Below are 19,683 nucleotides of genomic sequence, written 5' to 3' on the forward strand. Positions count from 1 at the left end.
TCTTTATAGCATTGATATGGTGAAAGAGATCATGTTATTGATAGAAGGGAAAGATATGGAGATCGAAATCTACATGGGCATTTCAACAATAAGGAGATAAGTATTTTATATTACTATTAGTACATTTGAATAATGTAGTTAATATTAATTCATGGTATATCACTGGGAGTAGTGATTTGTGTATGCTTCTAACATTGGTCTGTATATTTCTCTTCATGAATAGTTGATTCTATGAACTTCAACTAATCTCTCTAAAATGCTTCCACGTTGGATCGAGAAGTAATGAAATGATGAGAGATTACATGCAAAGTCATGCAAGCTATAGAAACAAACATGGGAATGCTGCTTGTAGCCATGGGACTCAATTAAAGAGGAAGAACCTATACAGTTCGTCATTCTGATTTGTTTCTTCAAAGAGGAAGAAATGACATTCGGGGGGAGACTATTCAGCTGCAAAAATCAGATTCACAGGGAGTTTGAGTGACAGAGGGAGAAAATCAAATCATTTTGTTGAGGATCAACAAGCTTGTGTAGCATTACGACTGTTGAAAATCCTTGTTTGATCAAACTTGAAATCAGCTCTTTTTTTGTAGTAATCTAAGCTTGAGTATGTTGTCCCTGTTGAGAGGGAGTCTTAGCATTCAGATGATCTTTTATGCTCATTAATGAGGTCTTCTCTGTGAGGGAGAAGTTCAAGGTGCAATCCCTTGTCCCTTGTTAATAAGTTCTTCTCTGCAAGAGAAGTTCAAGGTGAAATCACTTGTTGATGAGTTTAAATCCCTTGTTAATGAGTTATTTGCAAGAGAAGTTTGAGGTGAAAACCCTTCTTAATGAGTTCTTCTCTGCAAGAGAAATTCGAGGTGAAACCCCTTGTTCCACGCTTTGGGACTAGCTACGATGGATCCACCCTCTAGGGGTAGCCATGGTGGAAGTCATGTATGTGACTCCATGACTTAATTTTCTGTTTTCTTTTATTTGCCCTCTACAAAGTGGCTATGGTGAATATTGTCATGCTGAGATAAGAACTTTTTATTGAGAAAATCTATAATGATATCTTGTTGACATTCTTTTTTATGGCAGCTATGTGTTCTTGTCATGAGATGACATATGAATGATTTCTCATTTGCTAAGAGGGAGTATTAATGCTGCAAGAGAAATCATTTACCTGCATTGACTTCTCTTTGTTATATTCCTGTCTTGTTTGAAGTTTTTTGGTAGTGGAGAGTTCCTCATATTATATGCTTATGCCGACTCTGCGCTACCGTGTGTATATCATGTGGTGACTTAGCTGAGATGAGGTGCCTTCAACGATGTCGGGAGTTTATCATAATTCTTATATTGCGCTGTCCTTTTGATAAGAAAGCATCGTCATTGTATTTTATTGTGCCAACGTTGATCTGATATTTTCTTCATGTGACGATGGATATTCATAAACATAAAGTCATATCATGAGTAGTATAGACTTGTCTTTTGGTATGTCGCTTTTCTTCTCCTCGCAGGTATTCATGTCTATTGAGACAAATAAGGAGATGTATTATCACCACTGTGCATGGTCTCTTGATATCCTATAGCATCGTTTAGATATATTTCCACTAAGTGTATCCAGTGTTAATAATCTTTTAGCATGGTATTATTGTGTAAAATATATGCAGCAATTGTGGAAGAATGATATGGTGTGATCATTATCAGTTGTGCACTGTGTTAATTCAAGTGTAATCATGTGAGACATTATTGTATCTGCTATAGGCATTACCGTTGTTGATAATTGATGCATTTGCTACAGACATTTTGTGAATGACCTATGATCATTTAAAGTCTCAATTATTTGTATTTAGTATCTGTGAGATACATATGACTTTGATTATATTGTAGATGCCAAGCAGTTTTTGTTTATATTGTTAAAAACATTCTATGTGGGATTGTTAAGCATTAACAATTTTTCAGACTTGGTGATCAATAAAGGATCTATCTTTTGTGAGCTGGGTTGTTTCCCTCGAGTTGGAGGGTTTTTACTAGGACAATCTCTGATGTATTTGTGTTCTTATTTTATCTACGATTTGTTATGTTATTCTGGTTCTTATATATTAACATTTTGACATCCTTATCCAATCAAATAATTGGCCAATCTGCCATACCAGACTTCTGGTGCCTGCTTCAATCCGTACATTGCTTTCTTCAAGAAAACAGCATTCAGATCACTTTTGAACATAAATCTCTCTGGTTGTTCAAAATAGACTTCTTTTGGTTCTCCGTTCAGAATACAGAGTTAACATCCTTCTCAGAAACTTTGAAGTCTTTAAAGTTTAAATGCTATAAAAGCTAAGAACATATCAATCGCTTCCATCTGGGCAATATCTTATTTTATCAAAATCAAAATCAATACCTTCAATCTGAGTATAACCCTTACAAACCAATCTTTTCATGTTTCTCATTACCTTCCCATTTTCATCCAGCTTGTTCTGGAATACCCACTTTGTTCCAATTACACTTTTATCTTCCAATCTAGGCACAAGTTCCCAAGCCTGCTGTTTATCTACTTGATCCAGCTCTTTTTCCATTGCCTTCACCCAATTCTAATTATTGCATGCTTCTTCCACAGTCTTTGGTTCAGTCTCTGAGAATAAACACGATAACACATGTTCTAGAGTTGCTCGACTCCTTATGATATCTCCTTTGTTCTTATTGCCAATAATCAGATTTTTTGAATGACTTCTCTCTACATCTATTGGGGTTTTTGTTATAGATGTCAATTTGCTCACTACCAGTAGGGCTCACTGCACAAAAGTAATAAGGTTCACTGCCAATAGAAAAAGGCTCATTGCCTGAATGAGAATAATTAAAGAGAACCTGCAACTAAAATAACTGTCACCAACAACAACAAAACCGGAAGAACATAATTGTCTGCTACTGGTTGCAATCTTTCACATACAATTCACAGATCTTTTACTTGTCAGATTTGCATTCACTACACACATATAAATTGGCATCAAACAGAATCATCATTTTCTTATACCATGCCATGTCATCATAAACATCTAAGTCAGCTTAACACAAATTGAAATAGGTCAACACATAACATTCTCACAGTGGTAAGGAATGGAACATGGCCCGCACAGATGATCTTGCTCAAATCAATACGCTACACATTCACCGAATACACGATATAATGCTAACTCTTGTTCCAAAGAACATTAAACACTTTCCAAATTTGTCCAAACCCAAAGGAGTGAGCCACATTATGTTGCAAGAAGATAAACACGACCAAAGATAGACCTATTCAGCAAATCATGTGGAGCGCACTAAAGTAGATCAACAAAGTACCAAGCTTTGCAATATTTGAACAGTCAAGGAAAGATGAATCAGAGTCATTTGAAATGGGTTGAGTTTTTGCAAAATTACACATTTGTTTTGAAACGCAGGAGTGGAAAGTCTAGCAGGGTTGCAGATGGTCTTAACAGAAGACAAATTTTGTTGACAGTGATGCAGATTGAGGTTGTTGGATTCAAGGAACTCAAGAGTTTGTATCTAGAGGACCCTAATTTTGGTGAAGCTTAGAAGGCTTGTACAAAACCTGCTATTCTAGACAAAACCAGGTAGTTGGAATTCATAATCAAGGATGGTATGTTATTTAGAGGTAGTCAGTTGTGCATTCCAAGGAGTTCTACGAGGGAGAATCTCATCAAAGAAAGGCATAGTGGAGGTCTGGCTGGACATTTTGATCAAGACAAAACCATTGCTCTAGTTAGTGAGAATTACTTTTGGCCATAGTTGTAACAAGATGTTAAGGAATTTGTACTCAGTTGCAGAATATGTCAGCTGGCAAAAGGATCCAAGCAAAATACAGAGTTATATCAGCTACTACCTATACCAAAGAAACCATGGGGGTATATCAAGATGAACTTTGTTCTTGGTTTACCAAGGACTCAAAGAGGGCATGATTCGATTTTTGTGGTCATTGACAGGTTTTCAAAGCTGGCACATTCATCCCTTACAAGAAGACTAATGATGTTGTTCACGTGGCGGAATTGTTTTTCAGAGAAGTGGTGAGACTATGGCATACCGAAGAGCATAGTTTCAAATCAAATGCCAAATTTGTTGGGTACTTTTGGAGAACATTGTAGAAGAACTTGAAAGACAAATTTGAAGTTCAACTTGGGACATCATCCACAAACTGATTGAAAGGCAAAAGTGGTGAATAGGAATTTGTAGAATTTGATTCCATTCTTGGTTGGAGATAAACCAAACACATGGGATTTGAATTTACCACAGGCGGAATTTCCATACAATAATTCTATCAATAGGAGCACTAGTAAATCACCATTCTAGATAGTATATGAAAGTAGTCCTACAAATGCTTCTGAATCAAGGAAGTTGGCCAAAGGCAAGACAAGCAATACTAAAGCTGAAGACTTTGCAAAACACTTGAAGAACTTGAATGAGGTGAGGAAGCTCATTACCAAATTGAATACACAGTACAAAGCTACAGTAGATGAGAAAATGAGGTATAAGAAATTTCAACTTGGGGATGAAGTCGTGGTCATTCAAAAAAAGAGAGATTTCTAGTGGTAACATATAATTAGTTGAAGATGAAGAAGTTTGGACCATGCAAGATAATGAAGAAGCGCGATTCGTGAAATGCCTATGAAGTAGAATTGCCCAGTGATCTAAATATTTCATCAGTGTTTAACATTTTAGATCTAACAAAGTATCACAAATGGGGTGTTGAAGATGAGGTCACAAAAGAACAATGGAGTATTCTAGCAGCTACTTCAGCTACAGAGGAGATTGAAGACATTTTAAACAGTCGTGTATAAAGAATATTTGGTCAAATGGAAAGAATGACCAGTTGAAGATTCATCATGGCTAACTAGTGGAGATTAACCGTCTTGGTTTTCCTTTGAACATCGGAGATGTGATAAGGTTAATCTCAAATTACCCTAGGTGTCTAATGTAGGAGCATCTTGGGTGTAAGAGCAATCTTGCACTACCTAAAAATATCTCTCTTTTCAATAAGGTTTATCTCAATTCAGAGTTGTTATTTATGGAAGCTTGCTATTTTTAGTAAGTTGGTCGTTAGAGCTCAGAATGTTCTGATTTCTTCCCTAAAGGTTTACTTTAAATATATATCAGTTTGCCAGTAAAGTTTCATTGCAAGATTAAGTCTACTTTTTAAGATCTGAAAATTTTTGATATTGTCAATAGGATATAAAAACTTTGAACTCAGTTTTGAAGGATTTAGAGGCTCTGAAAAGGGGTCAAACCTCGATTAATTAGAGCTTGCACGGGTCAAGCGCTATAGACCAGCTTATGGCATTCCCTAAATGGAGTCATAATACCCAATCAGAGCAACTGGCAATGAGTTATGGTCTACGAAAGTTGTGCCACCAAAAATTGAAGAAAATGAAGTTCCTTCAAAATTTCTTTTAAGAAATCTGAAAGTTGTTTGGGTTTATTCTAATGTAATAAAATATAAATAATATCTTAGGGTTGGTCAGCCTCAATGTTTAGGATTAAAATTTCTAGAACCTTCTTAGGGGGTGCAAAATTACCTATATAATGATGGTTTGTAGGGTTGTCTAGGACAGTTCAAGGAGAATTATGGTGGCTTTGGCTTACAAAATCTTGTAAGGAAAATGTCCATGTGGCTTTGCATATGATTTTCTGAATATTGTGATCTTATTTTTTTGGAGATAATAAGAAATCATTTTCCTATTCTTGCAATTTGTTGGTATTTCTCTATTTTGTTGTATGTGTTTGTGTTAATAAGGTGAGTACCCTTCATCAAAATTTTATCAACAAGAGTTGTTAATCAAACAATAGGAAATATTCATAGCCTTAGCCTAAAAGCACCAATCCATAATATACAATTCATAGTTCTAGCTCATTCCATTATGGTTCAATTTATCGTCTTTGCAACCACATTTTGTTGTGGAGTATAAGGGTTCATTTTCTACTACACGATACTTACATGCCTACATCAATCATCAAATTGCTTAGAACAATCTTCACCTCAATTTAACAACTTATCTTCCTATCTAATTGTTTGCCCACCAAAGCCTTAAAAAGTTTTTGTAAGAATTCGACAATAGCAATAATGCAAGATCTAGAGGTCAATGAATAGCACAAAAGCAAGAGACAAAATGGACAAACAAATTTTATTCTCATGTTGCAATAGCTGAATTACAATCAATGAGTACAATGTAGATGTGGTTGTGTATATAGGCAAGGGCATAAGAGACCATGATAAGCAAGGGATAACTTATCACCCACAAAAGGTAAAATTGCATGTCCACCAAAGGTAAATCATCCTCCATTGTGCATGCAACAATGCATGTGCAACATGTGGAGGATGATAGAGTTGGTGACAACATAAAGTGGAATGTGATAACAACTATTACCACCTAAAGTGGAATTTATACAACACCATGTGCAACTAAATGTGTAAACTTCTAGTGTCTCAATTTTCAAATGCAAACTAAATGCATGCATTATCCCAAGTAAGCTTAAGTAATTAATTACAGCAACACCTTTTAAAAACTCATTAGATTTAGGACCAAAGAAAATAAACATAGTTGTCTCTTAAGTAATCACCTATATAAAGGTACAATAGAATAATTTATCAATAGAACACACATCTACTAGACCATAAATATCTGAGTGAATGATGTGAAATCTAAAGTGGTACGTGAATATAGGAAAAGTCCTCCAAATTTCCCACCCTCATATGGTAACAAAAAGTGATTATCGGTTATCACCTCGAGCAACATGATTGATTTAGTCATCCCTAAAAGAGGTAAATGTGACCATTGTACTCCAAAATCATCTCTCGCTAACTTGCAAACAAATTTGTCAAATATCATATGTACTCCAAAATAATAACTAGAATACAAAATGAAGATTTTTCACGAGCACTAGAATGTGAAAAACAAGATTTTCCACTCTCATCACTAAAAGACACTTGTACTTTTTCCTTACCAACACACTTGTTCATAGGCTTTCGGAATTTACACTCTTCACTAGCCAAATGAGCCTATATGTGGAGCAATTTCTCTCTATAATTAAGGAACAAACAACTTGTAAGGAAAAGAAATGGCAAGCATCCTCAATTCTACCGTAACCTTGTTATGTCATTTCTATTATCCAATAGGGTCAGTTTGAGCTAATATTGTCCTATATGCCATTGCCACCCCAAAGATGGCTAAGAGCTACCAATCACATTTTAAAGTAAACTGTCCTTCTCATCACTATATATTGTTTGAAGGGTCTTCATGAACTTTCCTTTCTGTTCTTCATCATCAGAGGACATTCTTTTGGGCCTTAGAGCATACTACAAAATAAAGGCATAGGCCGCCAATATGAAGTTCAATGATCATAGTGTTCCATTGCTGCATCACCACGGACCTAACATGATCCTAGATCAGAATCACTGCTATGAATTACTCACTTCATCTACGCAAAAATGTCATTGCATGTCTCATTAATCTCTCCCAGACTAAGACTAACAAAATAGCAACCTGCACCCTAAATGATAAGGACAAAGGTGTTGAATTTCAAGTAGATCGGCTACATCTTCCAAAACTATTCACTTATTGCCTTGAAGCCAAAGAGAAACATTGAGTAACAACACCACCTAGAGTGCAAAGATTATCATGGGTAACTATTAAAAAATTAAAACTGGAACATGTTATATTATTTGCATTCATATTGGTCAAAATAACTTTTTGAGCTCATGCACTCTCTGAACTTTGACCTTACACTAGTTGATTTTTTTTAAATGCTTTACCAGAGAAGATATTTTTATCGCTTCATCAACCTCTATCACTGCCTATTTGTTTAACATGACAATGCATATATGATATAAGCATTGTCATCACCCTAGATGCTTCCTTGACCTCACATGTCAACAATTCAACCTTACTAGTTCATCATGATGTTGCATCTCAATATATGATATAAACAGTATTATTATTATTATCCTATCCAGTTCAGTAAACAGACAATTCTAGAGAATTAAACTATTTTTTGCGGAAAACGGCTAATACATTTACACATCATTGAATGTCCTGTATCACTTTTCTAGTTTTGCACCTAATGCTTAACAATTTGCAGGGCACTCACACATTCTCATGTGTGTTTGTCATATTGCCCATAAACATAAAGAGCTATAAAAAAATATTCTGTAGACTATTTCATTAGATACTGATTATTATACCACCTTGCCTAAGAAAGAGTGTACAATGAAGTATATTTCTAAGAATCTTATTTCTTAGGTCATACTTGAATACGTCGTCAAATACAAATTTAAAAACCGAACAGAATTCAATTGTTCTTAGCAAATTCTAGATACAGATATACTTACTGTGCATTTCTTCCTGTAGACCAGCTGCTCTTGCTGATTGCTTTCTTTGGGTACTCAGTGCAAGCACATGAAGCCGTGACCTGATTTCAGGTCGTATATTAGGGAAAATATCTTTCTGAGGTTCCCAGTAATTGGAATTCAACCAGTTAAGAGCCTGCAAACAAACAAAGAAATTCCAGCACAAGTTTGACAATGGATAACAGCTCTTCAATTGCCCATGAAGATTCTATGTGGTAATTCTTCTAAGAACGAAGCTTCCACAGCCCCAGTATGTTATACCATACAATCATTTATATCTTTTTGTTAAATAAAATATTTATATGATATTAGAATCACATTGTTTACTGCAGTTCTAAAAGAAAGGAAAATATGAACTTCCAACATAACATGACTTGATTTAGTGAAAAAAAATATAAAGTAACAACCCAATTATAATAAAAATCAGCATTGCTCTGGAGTTGGAAAATATAAATCTTTTCACCTTTGAGCATTGAATAAGGAAGGTTTTCAAAATTTAAAAGAAAACAGGGATTCCCTCAATCAACCGTGTCAGCAGTTGGACAGACAAATGCCTCCCTGATTAACTATACTAAAATTCTGATAACAGCGAATTTCTAAATGAGTAATAAGAAAATTGCAACCAGTTCTTAAGTATAGTGATTGTTGCTATTAAGACATTTAAATGTGCTATTATAGAGACCAAACATGCTAATAGAGAGAACATAAAAACTCATACTGTACCAAATGATACAAATTTAGAATTCTCAAATCGATCTGCTGAGAGTAGTTTCCTAGTTTGTGTAGTGTCCCCATCCTTGACCAACCACACTAAAGAAATAAGATACTTCTGTGGACAAGAATGGCAGTCCTTGGACAGCAATAGCGATTAAGAGTTGGCACAACTAGTTACACTTTGGTGTTCATAGGGGAATAAGTGTTGGGATAAAGTGTTTCAAACTTAGCCCTAACATGTTGAATTATTTAATTAATTGATTTATGCTAAGTTATTAACTTCCTAATTTAGCATTCACTTTATGGGGCCTTTTGGTGAGATGGAATCCTACATGGCAGGTGATGAGATGGCATATTTCTTATTTTCTAGTGTATTGGCACCCACTTGGAAGATTCTAAGTTTTCAAAATATATTATCATATTTTGTTAGAAATAGGGAAGAAGGTGGCTGAATCATTATTCCAACACTTTTTGCCCAATTATGGATATCACCAATCAAACATATACTTGCATAAATAACCAAACTGAAAAGTAAAGTGCATAGCACAATGAAACTCATAACACCGTATTTGTTAACTAGGGAAACCCTAGCCAAGGAAAAACCCTGGTGGGGATGGCATCCATAAAATGATGCGCTAATCAAAAGTACTTTGTAAGGAGTGTTGACCCTGCTAGGAGTCGATTACATACATTTTAGTAGACCAGTCCTTGTTAGAGGCCTCAACCCTGTTAGGAGTTGTATTACAAAAGGAGCTCACTGCTCCTACAATGAATTATAATCTATCTAAGAGATTTAGATATAGTACCAAACTGACTGCACTGATATCTTCAATATCTGATTAGTCCTTGTGTGTTCCTCGCATCTGATCATGCCAATATAACATCTGATCACCTCTGACATCAATACATAAGTATACCAATAAAGCTCACATAACATAATAATAGCATTGTCATACTTCGCATATCCAAAATGCCTTCTTATATACCCTTTACATTTACTTTGTCCACTCCGCTTGAATTACAAAGGTGTAAGCACTTGTCAATATTTATTATCACAACTTGCTAAGTGAGGGTTAACATCTAGGATGTCATCCCTACATTGTCAAGTTCTTATCAGTTCCTTAGCCAAATTATCTGTTCTTTGTCATATGTTCTGACTCTACGATAGCAAACTGACATCATGTTTTCCATCCAAAACTCATTACAACTAACATGCTAATATTAGCGAACACAGATATGTCATCTATAATTTCCATTGTACCATACAAATTTGTGGCAATATATCTACTTCCAGTGAAGCTCATTGACTGAATCTATTCCTCTGCTGACAGTTATCCTATATCATACTTTGACAATTTCTTCATCAACTCTAACCAAAACTGTACCTTTACTTCATGCAACCTTAACTAATAAGAGTGTTGCGATAAATGACAACATCCATGTAACCACATTAGCCAACTTGCCAACAATTTCCAATTTGAAGTGGCTATTGGTTTGGCAATTTCCTATGTTGACTGTCTTCGTTTACAATCTCTATTCTGCATTGGATTTATATTTTGGAAATTGACATTTATGTTGGAGTTCATTTTTGACAAGTAGTGTGAGATAAGGAAGCTGGTCATTCCTAGTCATGGTAATTTCTATGTTGTACTTACATTGTATTTGGCAACATGACGAATAAGGATGAGATAGGTGTAAATGCCTTGGAAGTTGCAAGGAGAAACGTATCATAGCATTAGCAAGTTGATAACATTATGACATGACTTCCATCTTAGTTGTTGAAGATAGTTTTAAAACCCTTGGACACCTACCTCTGTGTTCAGCTCTATATATGTTGATGTCTTAGCTGGTTTAGAAGAGAGAAAAGGAGTTCATTGCACAAGGGTTATGCTACTAGATATTGCCTAGGATGTAACAAGATAGAAATCTCCATCTGAAGGCTCAGAGCCAGAAAATGTGTTGTAATTTGTAGTTGACTAATACATTGGCTTGATGTTTTGGAGTTTTAGGTTTTCTACCTGAAAGGATTTTCCCCATGTATATCTTTGTTTTTCTCTTTTGTATCATTCTTGTACTTTCATGATTTTGAAGTATTAAATCTTAATGCCAGAATGCTGCTGAAATTTTCTTCGATCTGTTATTTGCAATCACTTTCCTCTAAGGTTTTAATTGTGAGAAATAAACCATGTTTGTTTCTGCATGTGTGGCATAGTACTATGTGCTTGAATTAGTTTGTGTGTGGATTATGGTGTCTCATCCTTAGATGTGTTTGGCGCCTAATATGAAGATCTGAAAATTCTAATAAATATATTATAATTTTTGTTGTGGGCAAACCTATGTGAGCATCATTATTTGAAGGATTTAATTTGCAAACAAATAACTTAAATAAGGGGTTGTCTCCTTTGCATTTGAGTGCCCAAGTTTGATATTACGAGGTTCACATAAATTGAGTGTTGTTATTGTCTTGGAAAGAGACATATATTTTCAATCGTTCGCCCTCTTTGAGATGATATAAGAATTGTATATGGAGAGTTTTGTAAACAATCAACAAATGGCATGCCCGTTTAAGAGAGATTTGAGCAGATCTTTAATAGTTTTGAGCAGACTTTTGAGAGTGTTAAAGCAGATTTTGAAGATATTTGGAACAGATATTTAAGGCAAATTTTTAGCAGGTTTTTAAGTTATTTGAAGCTAATCTACAGCAGAGCTTTCAAGATGATTTATAGCATATTTCGACCAAGACTTGAGCAGATTAGTTAGCAGCAGTTTATGAAACGTCCCATTGATGAACTAAGATTTATTGATGAATAAAAATAAATGAAAATATAAAGAATAAGAATAAAATTTAATTTAATCAAAATTTAGCTAAGATTAATGAATGAACATAAGGCATGAAAAAGAAAAGTTGTGATTCCTTGAAATATTCAGGAGGGGATACGCGTTTAAGAGTAAGAGATCAGGGAGCAAAGGGAATTAAGAAAGAATTAATGGAAAAAGAAAAGAAGGGGAAGAAGATAAGGAAGTGATGCTTTCAAAGGTGTGGCAATGACGAAGGGTTGTGACCCTTTAAATGGGTGGTAATTGTGAAAGATTGTGAGCGTTATGAAGAGGATGTTGTTGGGAAACTTGGGTAATTAGATAACAAGGGAGGTACACAGGTGCAAACTCTCCTCATAGAATAGATATGGAAATGTGGAGATACTATTGTGAGGAGGATTTATGAACTCCCTTGCATTGGAGGATATAAAGAGGGGAAGATTTCATTTGAAGAGGAGATCCAAGATAGATCAATTTAGGAAATAATAAATTATTCTCAAAAGCAACAATGAAAAGTGGTGACTCAATTTGTATGAAAGGTGGTGGTCATTCGAACAATAGAGATGAATTCATTCCAAGCATTGAAGGCAACTTATCAATCATTACTTGCCCATACCTCAAGGAATCAATCAAGGAAGATTGAACCATTGATAAATTACACTAATCCAAGAGAGCAGCAATCAGCATCCAAAGTGAGAATGTCAGCACACTTGATATTTACAAGGTGCTCAGGCAAGATTTAGGACGATCCCAAAGGGGGGCATTACAATTGGTGACTACAAATTGTGGGGATTGTTGTTTCCTATGATTGGTGTGTATGAAGCTTCAAAGAGTTTTATATAAGCAATACTTTGTCATTGTTTTCTCCTCTAAGGGTTCCCACACAAATCTTGTGTTCCTCATGTGTTGCATATTTGTTTGCTCTTACATAATTGATATTTCTATGTTAATTAAGTTTTGAAAAATTAAAAGATAGTCATATTAGTATAAGTGTGTGCTATTCACAAAGAGTACATCTAGTATTGTATTATGATCTTAATACAATATATTACAAAGGGTATCTAATGTATTCTTGAGTATATGTAATGTTCCCCCTTCTGAAGTTGTTTCTTAATGAGATTAATCTACAAGATTCGTTTGCAAAACCTACTAAATTCATAATGATTAATATGTATATATTCTCTTGTGTCGACATAAGCCTCAAGGATTCCTTCAAATCAAGCATCCTACCCCTCTGGGAGGATCCCTTGCATTTTGGAGAATGGCCCTCGATTATTATTGTCTTCCTTGAAACTACTATCCAAGTCAGGCCTCATAACCCTCTGGGAGTACCCATTGTGCTCTCGAAGAATGACCCTTGATTAGTTAGCCATCATCTTTGCAAGTCATCCCTAAAGGTCTACAAGATTTGCTTATCAAATCTATTACATTTCCTTTGAATGGAGTCTTATTATATTAAATATAAATCAATGTCATTCCCTACATTTTGGAATGATCTACATTTATTATTATATCTATTTCTCTATTATTCTACTATAAGTCCTAATTGAGATCCTTGGGAATTTGTATATTATAAATCATATACACTAAGTTAAAAATACTATTACACTCTATTCGATAGAGTGACCTTTATACCTAATACCCTGTTGATAATGTGGTCCTTACCGATTTGTCCTTTCCCCTTTAGCTGCAAGATTTCGTTGATCTCTTGATAGAGGGCCACGTGTCCTTTTGGGGGGGGGTCTTGTATCACTTACCTTGGCTTTGAATGCTCTTCCCAACGATTTTTTTGCCCCTTGTACCTTTTTTTCGTATCCTCCTATCACGTTGAGTTTGCTACTTAGTAAGAACTTCATCTATTACATTATGGACCTTATTCCTTATTTTGTTCAAGGCTTGTCAGCCTCACTTTGGAAAGTGATTGGGTTTTATTTATTTAAATTGTCCACATTTCATATTCCCCTATCGTATTGGATCTATCACTCATTGCCAATTTTCTTCTTGCATCAGCTTTGAAGCCTTAAACGTATCTACTAATACCCCCCTCCTGTTGGTCCATGTAATGGCCTTTTCATAAGGTAAGTGGATGATTGGATTGGTACGACCCTACTAGATGGCTAGGGTCGCTCGGAGTTGCACCCCACCATTTCTTATTTTGATTATTTTGACTATTAGTCAATTTATGGTTGTTTAGAACATAGATAAATAGAGGTAGATAACTTGTATTCATTAACTTCACAGTTCTTAATATGGACCATTATTATACTTTATCTTTAATGATTAATAAGATTATACTATAATATGGCTTGATATTCATTATTAATTGTATTGTTTGTATTATAGATTGCTTATTATTATGGACTATATTGCTTGATTTATGATAATCTATATAATATACATGTTTTAATATACTAATTATTTTTATTAATTTGGGCTCATGGCAGTCAACCCTTTCCAAATTTGCTTGTCCTCAAGCAAATATTTAACAGCAAAATTTAGCATCCTAAGACAATTTCCTCCCACTCCACAAGGAAATGATCTTATAGGTTATCTCGCAATGTCGCCATAAATTTATCAAATATTATGTTCTTGATCACTAGTCTTTGTTATTTTCCTTGGACTTTCATCACATCTTTCTTCTATTTGGTTCATTTGCCCTCTCTTTAATTGATGATCATGACCCTAAGGTTCCTTGCATTTGAAATATACATTTTTCTTTAGTAATTCCTCCCTTTGTTGATACCGATGTCCCTTATTCCATGGTCGGTGACATATATAATATGGTCTTCCCTGATTATCTTTCTTCAATCCTTCATTTTGATGGGGTGTGTAGCTTAGGAAACTATTAGGCCTCTCCTTTATCACGTTAGATTCAACCTTTTTTTGCTTTCCTAATGGCTTCCTCCAAGTCCTGGGGTTCGACGGGTTTTACAAGTATCTTATTAGAGTCTCTAAGTCCTCCTTCAAACATATAAGTGAGTTGCCCTAGGGATAGATTTGGGATCATTGCTGATTAAGTCTTGAAATTTATTAGCCAATTCTTCTACTGTTCCTACTTGTTTGAGGTGAGTTAACTCCTGGAAGTACCATTTGCGGTCTCTTTGGTTTTAATCAATAAATTCACTATAGGCGGTGATTTTTTTGTGGCCTAGGGAAGTGAGACCATAGTGCCACCACTTGTGGGCTAACCCTGTTAAGTGAAGTATGGAAAATTTAATGGCACCATCTTTAGTCATGGGGTTGAGTGATAAATGTCTCATTTTTTGAACCCATAATTGAGCAGTTTCTTCTCCTGACCCATCAAAATAGGGTAGGAATATTTTACTTACTTTCTTGTTAAGATCTTCATCAACACGAGTTTTCTTTTTTGTTTGTTCTAGCTTTGGTTCATAGTATTCCTTAAAGGGAATAAATTGTCAAATGTTTGGATCCAAGTGCACATACACTTGTGCAATTTCGTCCACACTTTGTGTTTGTTACTTCTATAACATGTTCTTCTCTTGGCATGAAAGAAGGAAAGGTATCTCGAGGAATTGAACTTCATGATTAGGACTCATTTTCCTCATGATTAGAATGCAAATCCCTCTGTAGATTTGGGTCCTCCCTCAATAGGAACTCAAAATTGAATGCCCTTGCCGCCCCCCCTTCCCCCCCATATATAAATCATGCAGAGGTAGCCTATAGAATGGTAGGGCGCTTGGTGGTGCCCCTACCCTTAGGATAGGTAATGCACTTCTATATACGACGCACCAATTCACCAGCTTTCCCTTACTCCGTTTCACCATCTAGCTCTTTCACTATGATTGTTCTTGTTGCTTAATTTTTGTATAGCTTCGAGTAATCTTTTGTTTTTTCTTTCAAGCCTCTCATTAGTCTATTCCATAAAGCTTCTCAACTCTTGGGCTAGTCGTTTTGCCATCGTTATCTAGATGTGCTGACCTATGAATTACCAAAATTCCACAAGATAGCAGGATTGTAGTCTAAAACCATTGTATTGTCCCCCCTTCTGAACTTGTGTAACATCCCGATTTCCCGGGTCTAAATTAACATCTAACATACTCGAATACAGTTACTACTTCGTTTCATAGGAAGGCAGTTATATCATTCATGTTCGTGTGAATAAGATTTGCCGTTAAAAAGAAAAATCTGTTATACAAAAGTTCTTAACTAAAAACTTGAAATACCATCAAATGAAATTACTACGGAAATTGAAAATCACATACCTTGAAATATTGAGACCGAAATCAAAACTAGGAATACTTCTGCAAGTACATGGGTTAGTCCACAAATACACTATAGCAATTTCACATGATGACTAACATCTAAAAATCGCTATTTCAAAATCAAATGATAATTACAATTAAATACCACTTTATTTTAATTTAGGGCACCATTTACCATCGGTTCATTTAGGGCTTCTGATACTGCTATATCACTTAGGGCTTCCATTACCATGAATTCAAATAAGGCTTCCAATACCATGGATTCAATTAGGGCTTCCGATACCATGGATTCAATTAGGGCTTCCGATACCACTAATTCAACAAGTGCTTTTGATACTGCTGTGTCACTCAGTCCATTAGGGCTTCGAATTCCTTTCCTTCTGATTACTTTCCTTCTGATTACTTAACTGGTAACTCAAGAATTAGAAATATGCTTATCTCTGATATTCATATAAATGAAAAGCAATTCATGATTTTATCTCTTATATCTAGGTGTAAAATAACAGTAACAATGAAATAACTCAATTTAATCTTACCTCCTCATAATAAAAGTGGTATTACCTGTTTTCCAATTAATAATTGAATGTATAGCTTATCTTTGTCTGATGCATGTCCGACATCTTGAAGAGAGGTGAAACATTGTCAGGGGCGTAACCACCCAACCTCGAACCACAACTTTATCCCCACACAATCTCTAATGAGAAAGGCCCTCCCTACCCAGCACAGACAGGGAACATCTTGCCATCTACTGGGCTTCTTGATAATTAACTTCACCATACGACTTGGCAACAGAAGATCTCAATAACAGGAATGTGCATGAGCTATTAATTCATATTAAATGATAAATATTGAAATATCATAACTGATATGGATTTGATTATTACAAATTTTCTCTTTTTCACCTCATCACCCTTTTTCTTGGCTACACAACCGGGTGAGTCTCATGTATTTTGAAATTCTCAAAGCAGACGGCTCTGTCAATTATTCAAGAAGATTAAATACATCCAACATTTCACACTTTGTAATTACATAATTATGTTCTTTAAAGATCTCAACAATTTGACAACATTCTTCATGAGTGAAACATGCATGAGCTAATGTTATTATTTATCATGGTTTTATCTTATTCTGATGACAATCTTGATTTTTGCACCTCCTCACCTTTCTCAGGCCATCAAGCCGATGACTCCCTGGTGCTATCAGATTAATTTACTGTGGTACTTCGCACCTTCTTCGCCATACTCCGGCATTTCGCCTAGTGAATTCCTTGGTGTTCACTTAATTAGATATTTGTGTATGCAAAACAGGTTGTAAAGGTTTTATACTGGAACGATACACTTTTGAATTGAATCATAAAGAATTCAAAGAAATTTATCTTCTCTCATATAAAGAAATACAGCAAGCTTAAATCAGAACAAGGAGGGCATCAGACTTTATTATCTGTATTATGTTTTCCAATTAGGTACGATAGAATAAGAGATATGATTCACTTGCTACTTGAAAGGATTATAGCTGGCTTCAATCATTGTCTTGCATTACTATTAATTTTAAAGGCAAACTAAAAAAGAAAGCGATTGGCTTCAATCTCAGATTGTAGTCACTACAATTAATAATGACATACTTGCAATGAAAGATGATCAACATGTACATCTGCTACAGGAACAATTACTTATGCACTAACAACTATGATGGAATGGAAAACGGTTTCAATGAAATGCAATATAAACCTTACGTGACTCTGCCTGGTTACTAAGTAGCTTGGGTGTTAGGGGAGACCTCCAATCTGTGGCAAGTTTACTCAGTCGTATGCAAGTATACACCCGTTGTTACCTTTGCAATTATTTGTATGCTAGCTGGGGGGTTCGAATGTAAATGGCTTGAAAGCCAAGAGCAGGAAAGAAAGCCAAGAGCATGGAAGAATGTCGAGAGCAAGGATGGACGTCGATATACGTTTAAAGGTTTCATATTATAGACTTGAGTCAGACCTTACAGCTTCCTTCAGTTACAATAAGCTATTCGAATACCTCAAAATATTCAAATTAAAGATAAAGAAGAGAAGTTGGAAAAATTCAAATTGCCATATGTTTAAATCGATTAATTATGCCAAGTGTTATCATTTAGAATAAAGTTGGAAGGTTGCAATTCAAATATTATAATAGTTCTAATGTTATTATAACTCGAATATTATTAAAATCTTATATGTACTTATAAACATCACTTTATTAAATTATTAAATGATAATGGTGCTAAATCATTTTATATTTAAATGTACGTTTATAAATAATTATTAAAAACAATATAATGAAAGATAAAACAAAATCCTTTAAGATAAGTTTTATATTTTAACTCAATTATTTTTATTTTTATTATTTATTTAAATAACTCATGCAATTCCACAGATGTATCCTATTTCAAATCGCTAGGTCCTCTACCTGTCTACCCAATGATGGTGATGCCCTCCCTAATTCTTTTCTAACAATGCTTCCACCCCTTCGACATGCTCCCGGCAAGGAATTTCTCCATAATTAAATTATAAATTATATAATCGTAACAGTTATCCTTTCATCTTAATTCCATGAATTCGCGATTAACGATCAACTAAAATGTCATCTTCACTTGAAATCATAACGACCAACTATCTTACCATTTCGCCAGATTATATCAAATTAAACTGCCAACTGACTTCATGTGAACCTCAATGGCTATATTTCAAGCTAGGTCAAAAATTGGGATATAACAACTTGTTTCTTAATAGATTAACCTACAAGATTTGTTAGCAAAAACTATTAAATTCATAATGATTAATATTTATACATTCTATTGTGTCTACATAAGCCTCAAGATTTTCTTTAAATCAAGCTTCCTAACCCTCTGGGAGGATCCTTCGTGTTCTAGAGAACAACCCTTGACTATTCTACCGTCTTCCTTTAAACTACTCTTCAAGTCGGGCTTCATAACCCTCTCGGAGGACCCCATGTGCTCTCGCAGAATGACCCACATTAGTCAGTCATCATCTTTGAAAGTCATCCATACAGGTCTACAAGATTTGCTTAGCAAATCCATTACATTTCCTTTGAATAGAGTTATATTCTATGTTCCCCCAAGTTTCCGGTACGGGGACGGCGGGATGGGTTTCCGGGACGGCAAATTTTTTTGGCGATTTTGGGGACGGGGGGGACGGGAACGGCTATATATATAGGAAAATTTTAAAATATAGTATATAAATTGAAATTTGTAAATATACATGTCATTCATATGAAACTAAACACAAAGTATGTCATTTAAACATTATAGAACCATAACATACAACATTTGAATGCCATCTATGAAATAATATCCGATTTTAGTATTTTACTATTTAGTATTTTAGTATCCAATTCTCAAAATGCATATCAATACAATATCAGAGAACACTGAACAATGAACATTAAGTTATAAAACATTGTCAATATCATAAGACTCATAATGATAAGCATGATAAATCATAAATCTGAAAATCAAAATCAAAATATGCCCAAAGCTATAGGCTGCCATAAAGTAATAAGTATCATA

General features: G+C 34.9%; 1 protein-coding gene across 3 annotated transcripts in view; it reads right to left on the reverse strand.

The window, feature by feature from the left end:
- Positions 1-19,683, reverse strand: part of LOC149565822 (las1-like family protein) — an 86,619-nt gene that overhangs the window by 21,085 nt on the left and 45,851 nt on the right. For all 3 annotated transcript variants that reach the window (XM_089819310.1, XM_089819309.1, XM_089819311.1), the window contains one exon: positions 8,360-8,513. In XM_089819310.1, coding sequence (XP_089675436.1) covers positions 8,360-8,513 — 154 coding nt within the window. The remainder of the gene's footprint in view (positions 1-8,359; positions 8,514-19,683) is intronic.

Source organism: Cupressus sempervirens, chromosome 3 (assembly GCF_028749045.1).
Source record: "Cupressus sempervirens isolate cs-2001-9-10 chromosome 3, ASM2874904v1, whole genome shotgun sequence".
In the NCBI taxonomy this organism is placed as follows: domain Eukaryota; kingdom Viridiplantae; phylum Streptophyta; class Pinopsida; order Cupressales; family Cupressaceae; genus Cupressus; species Cupressus sempervirens.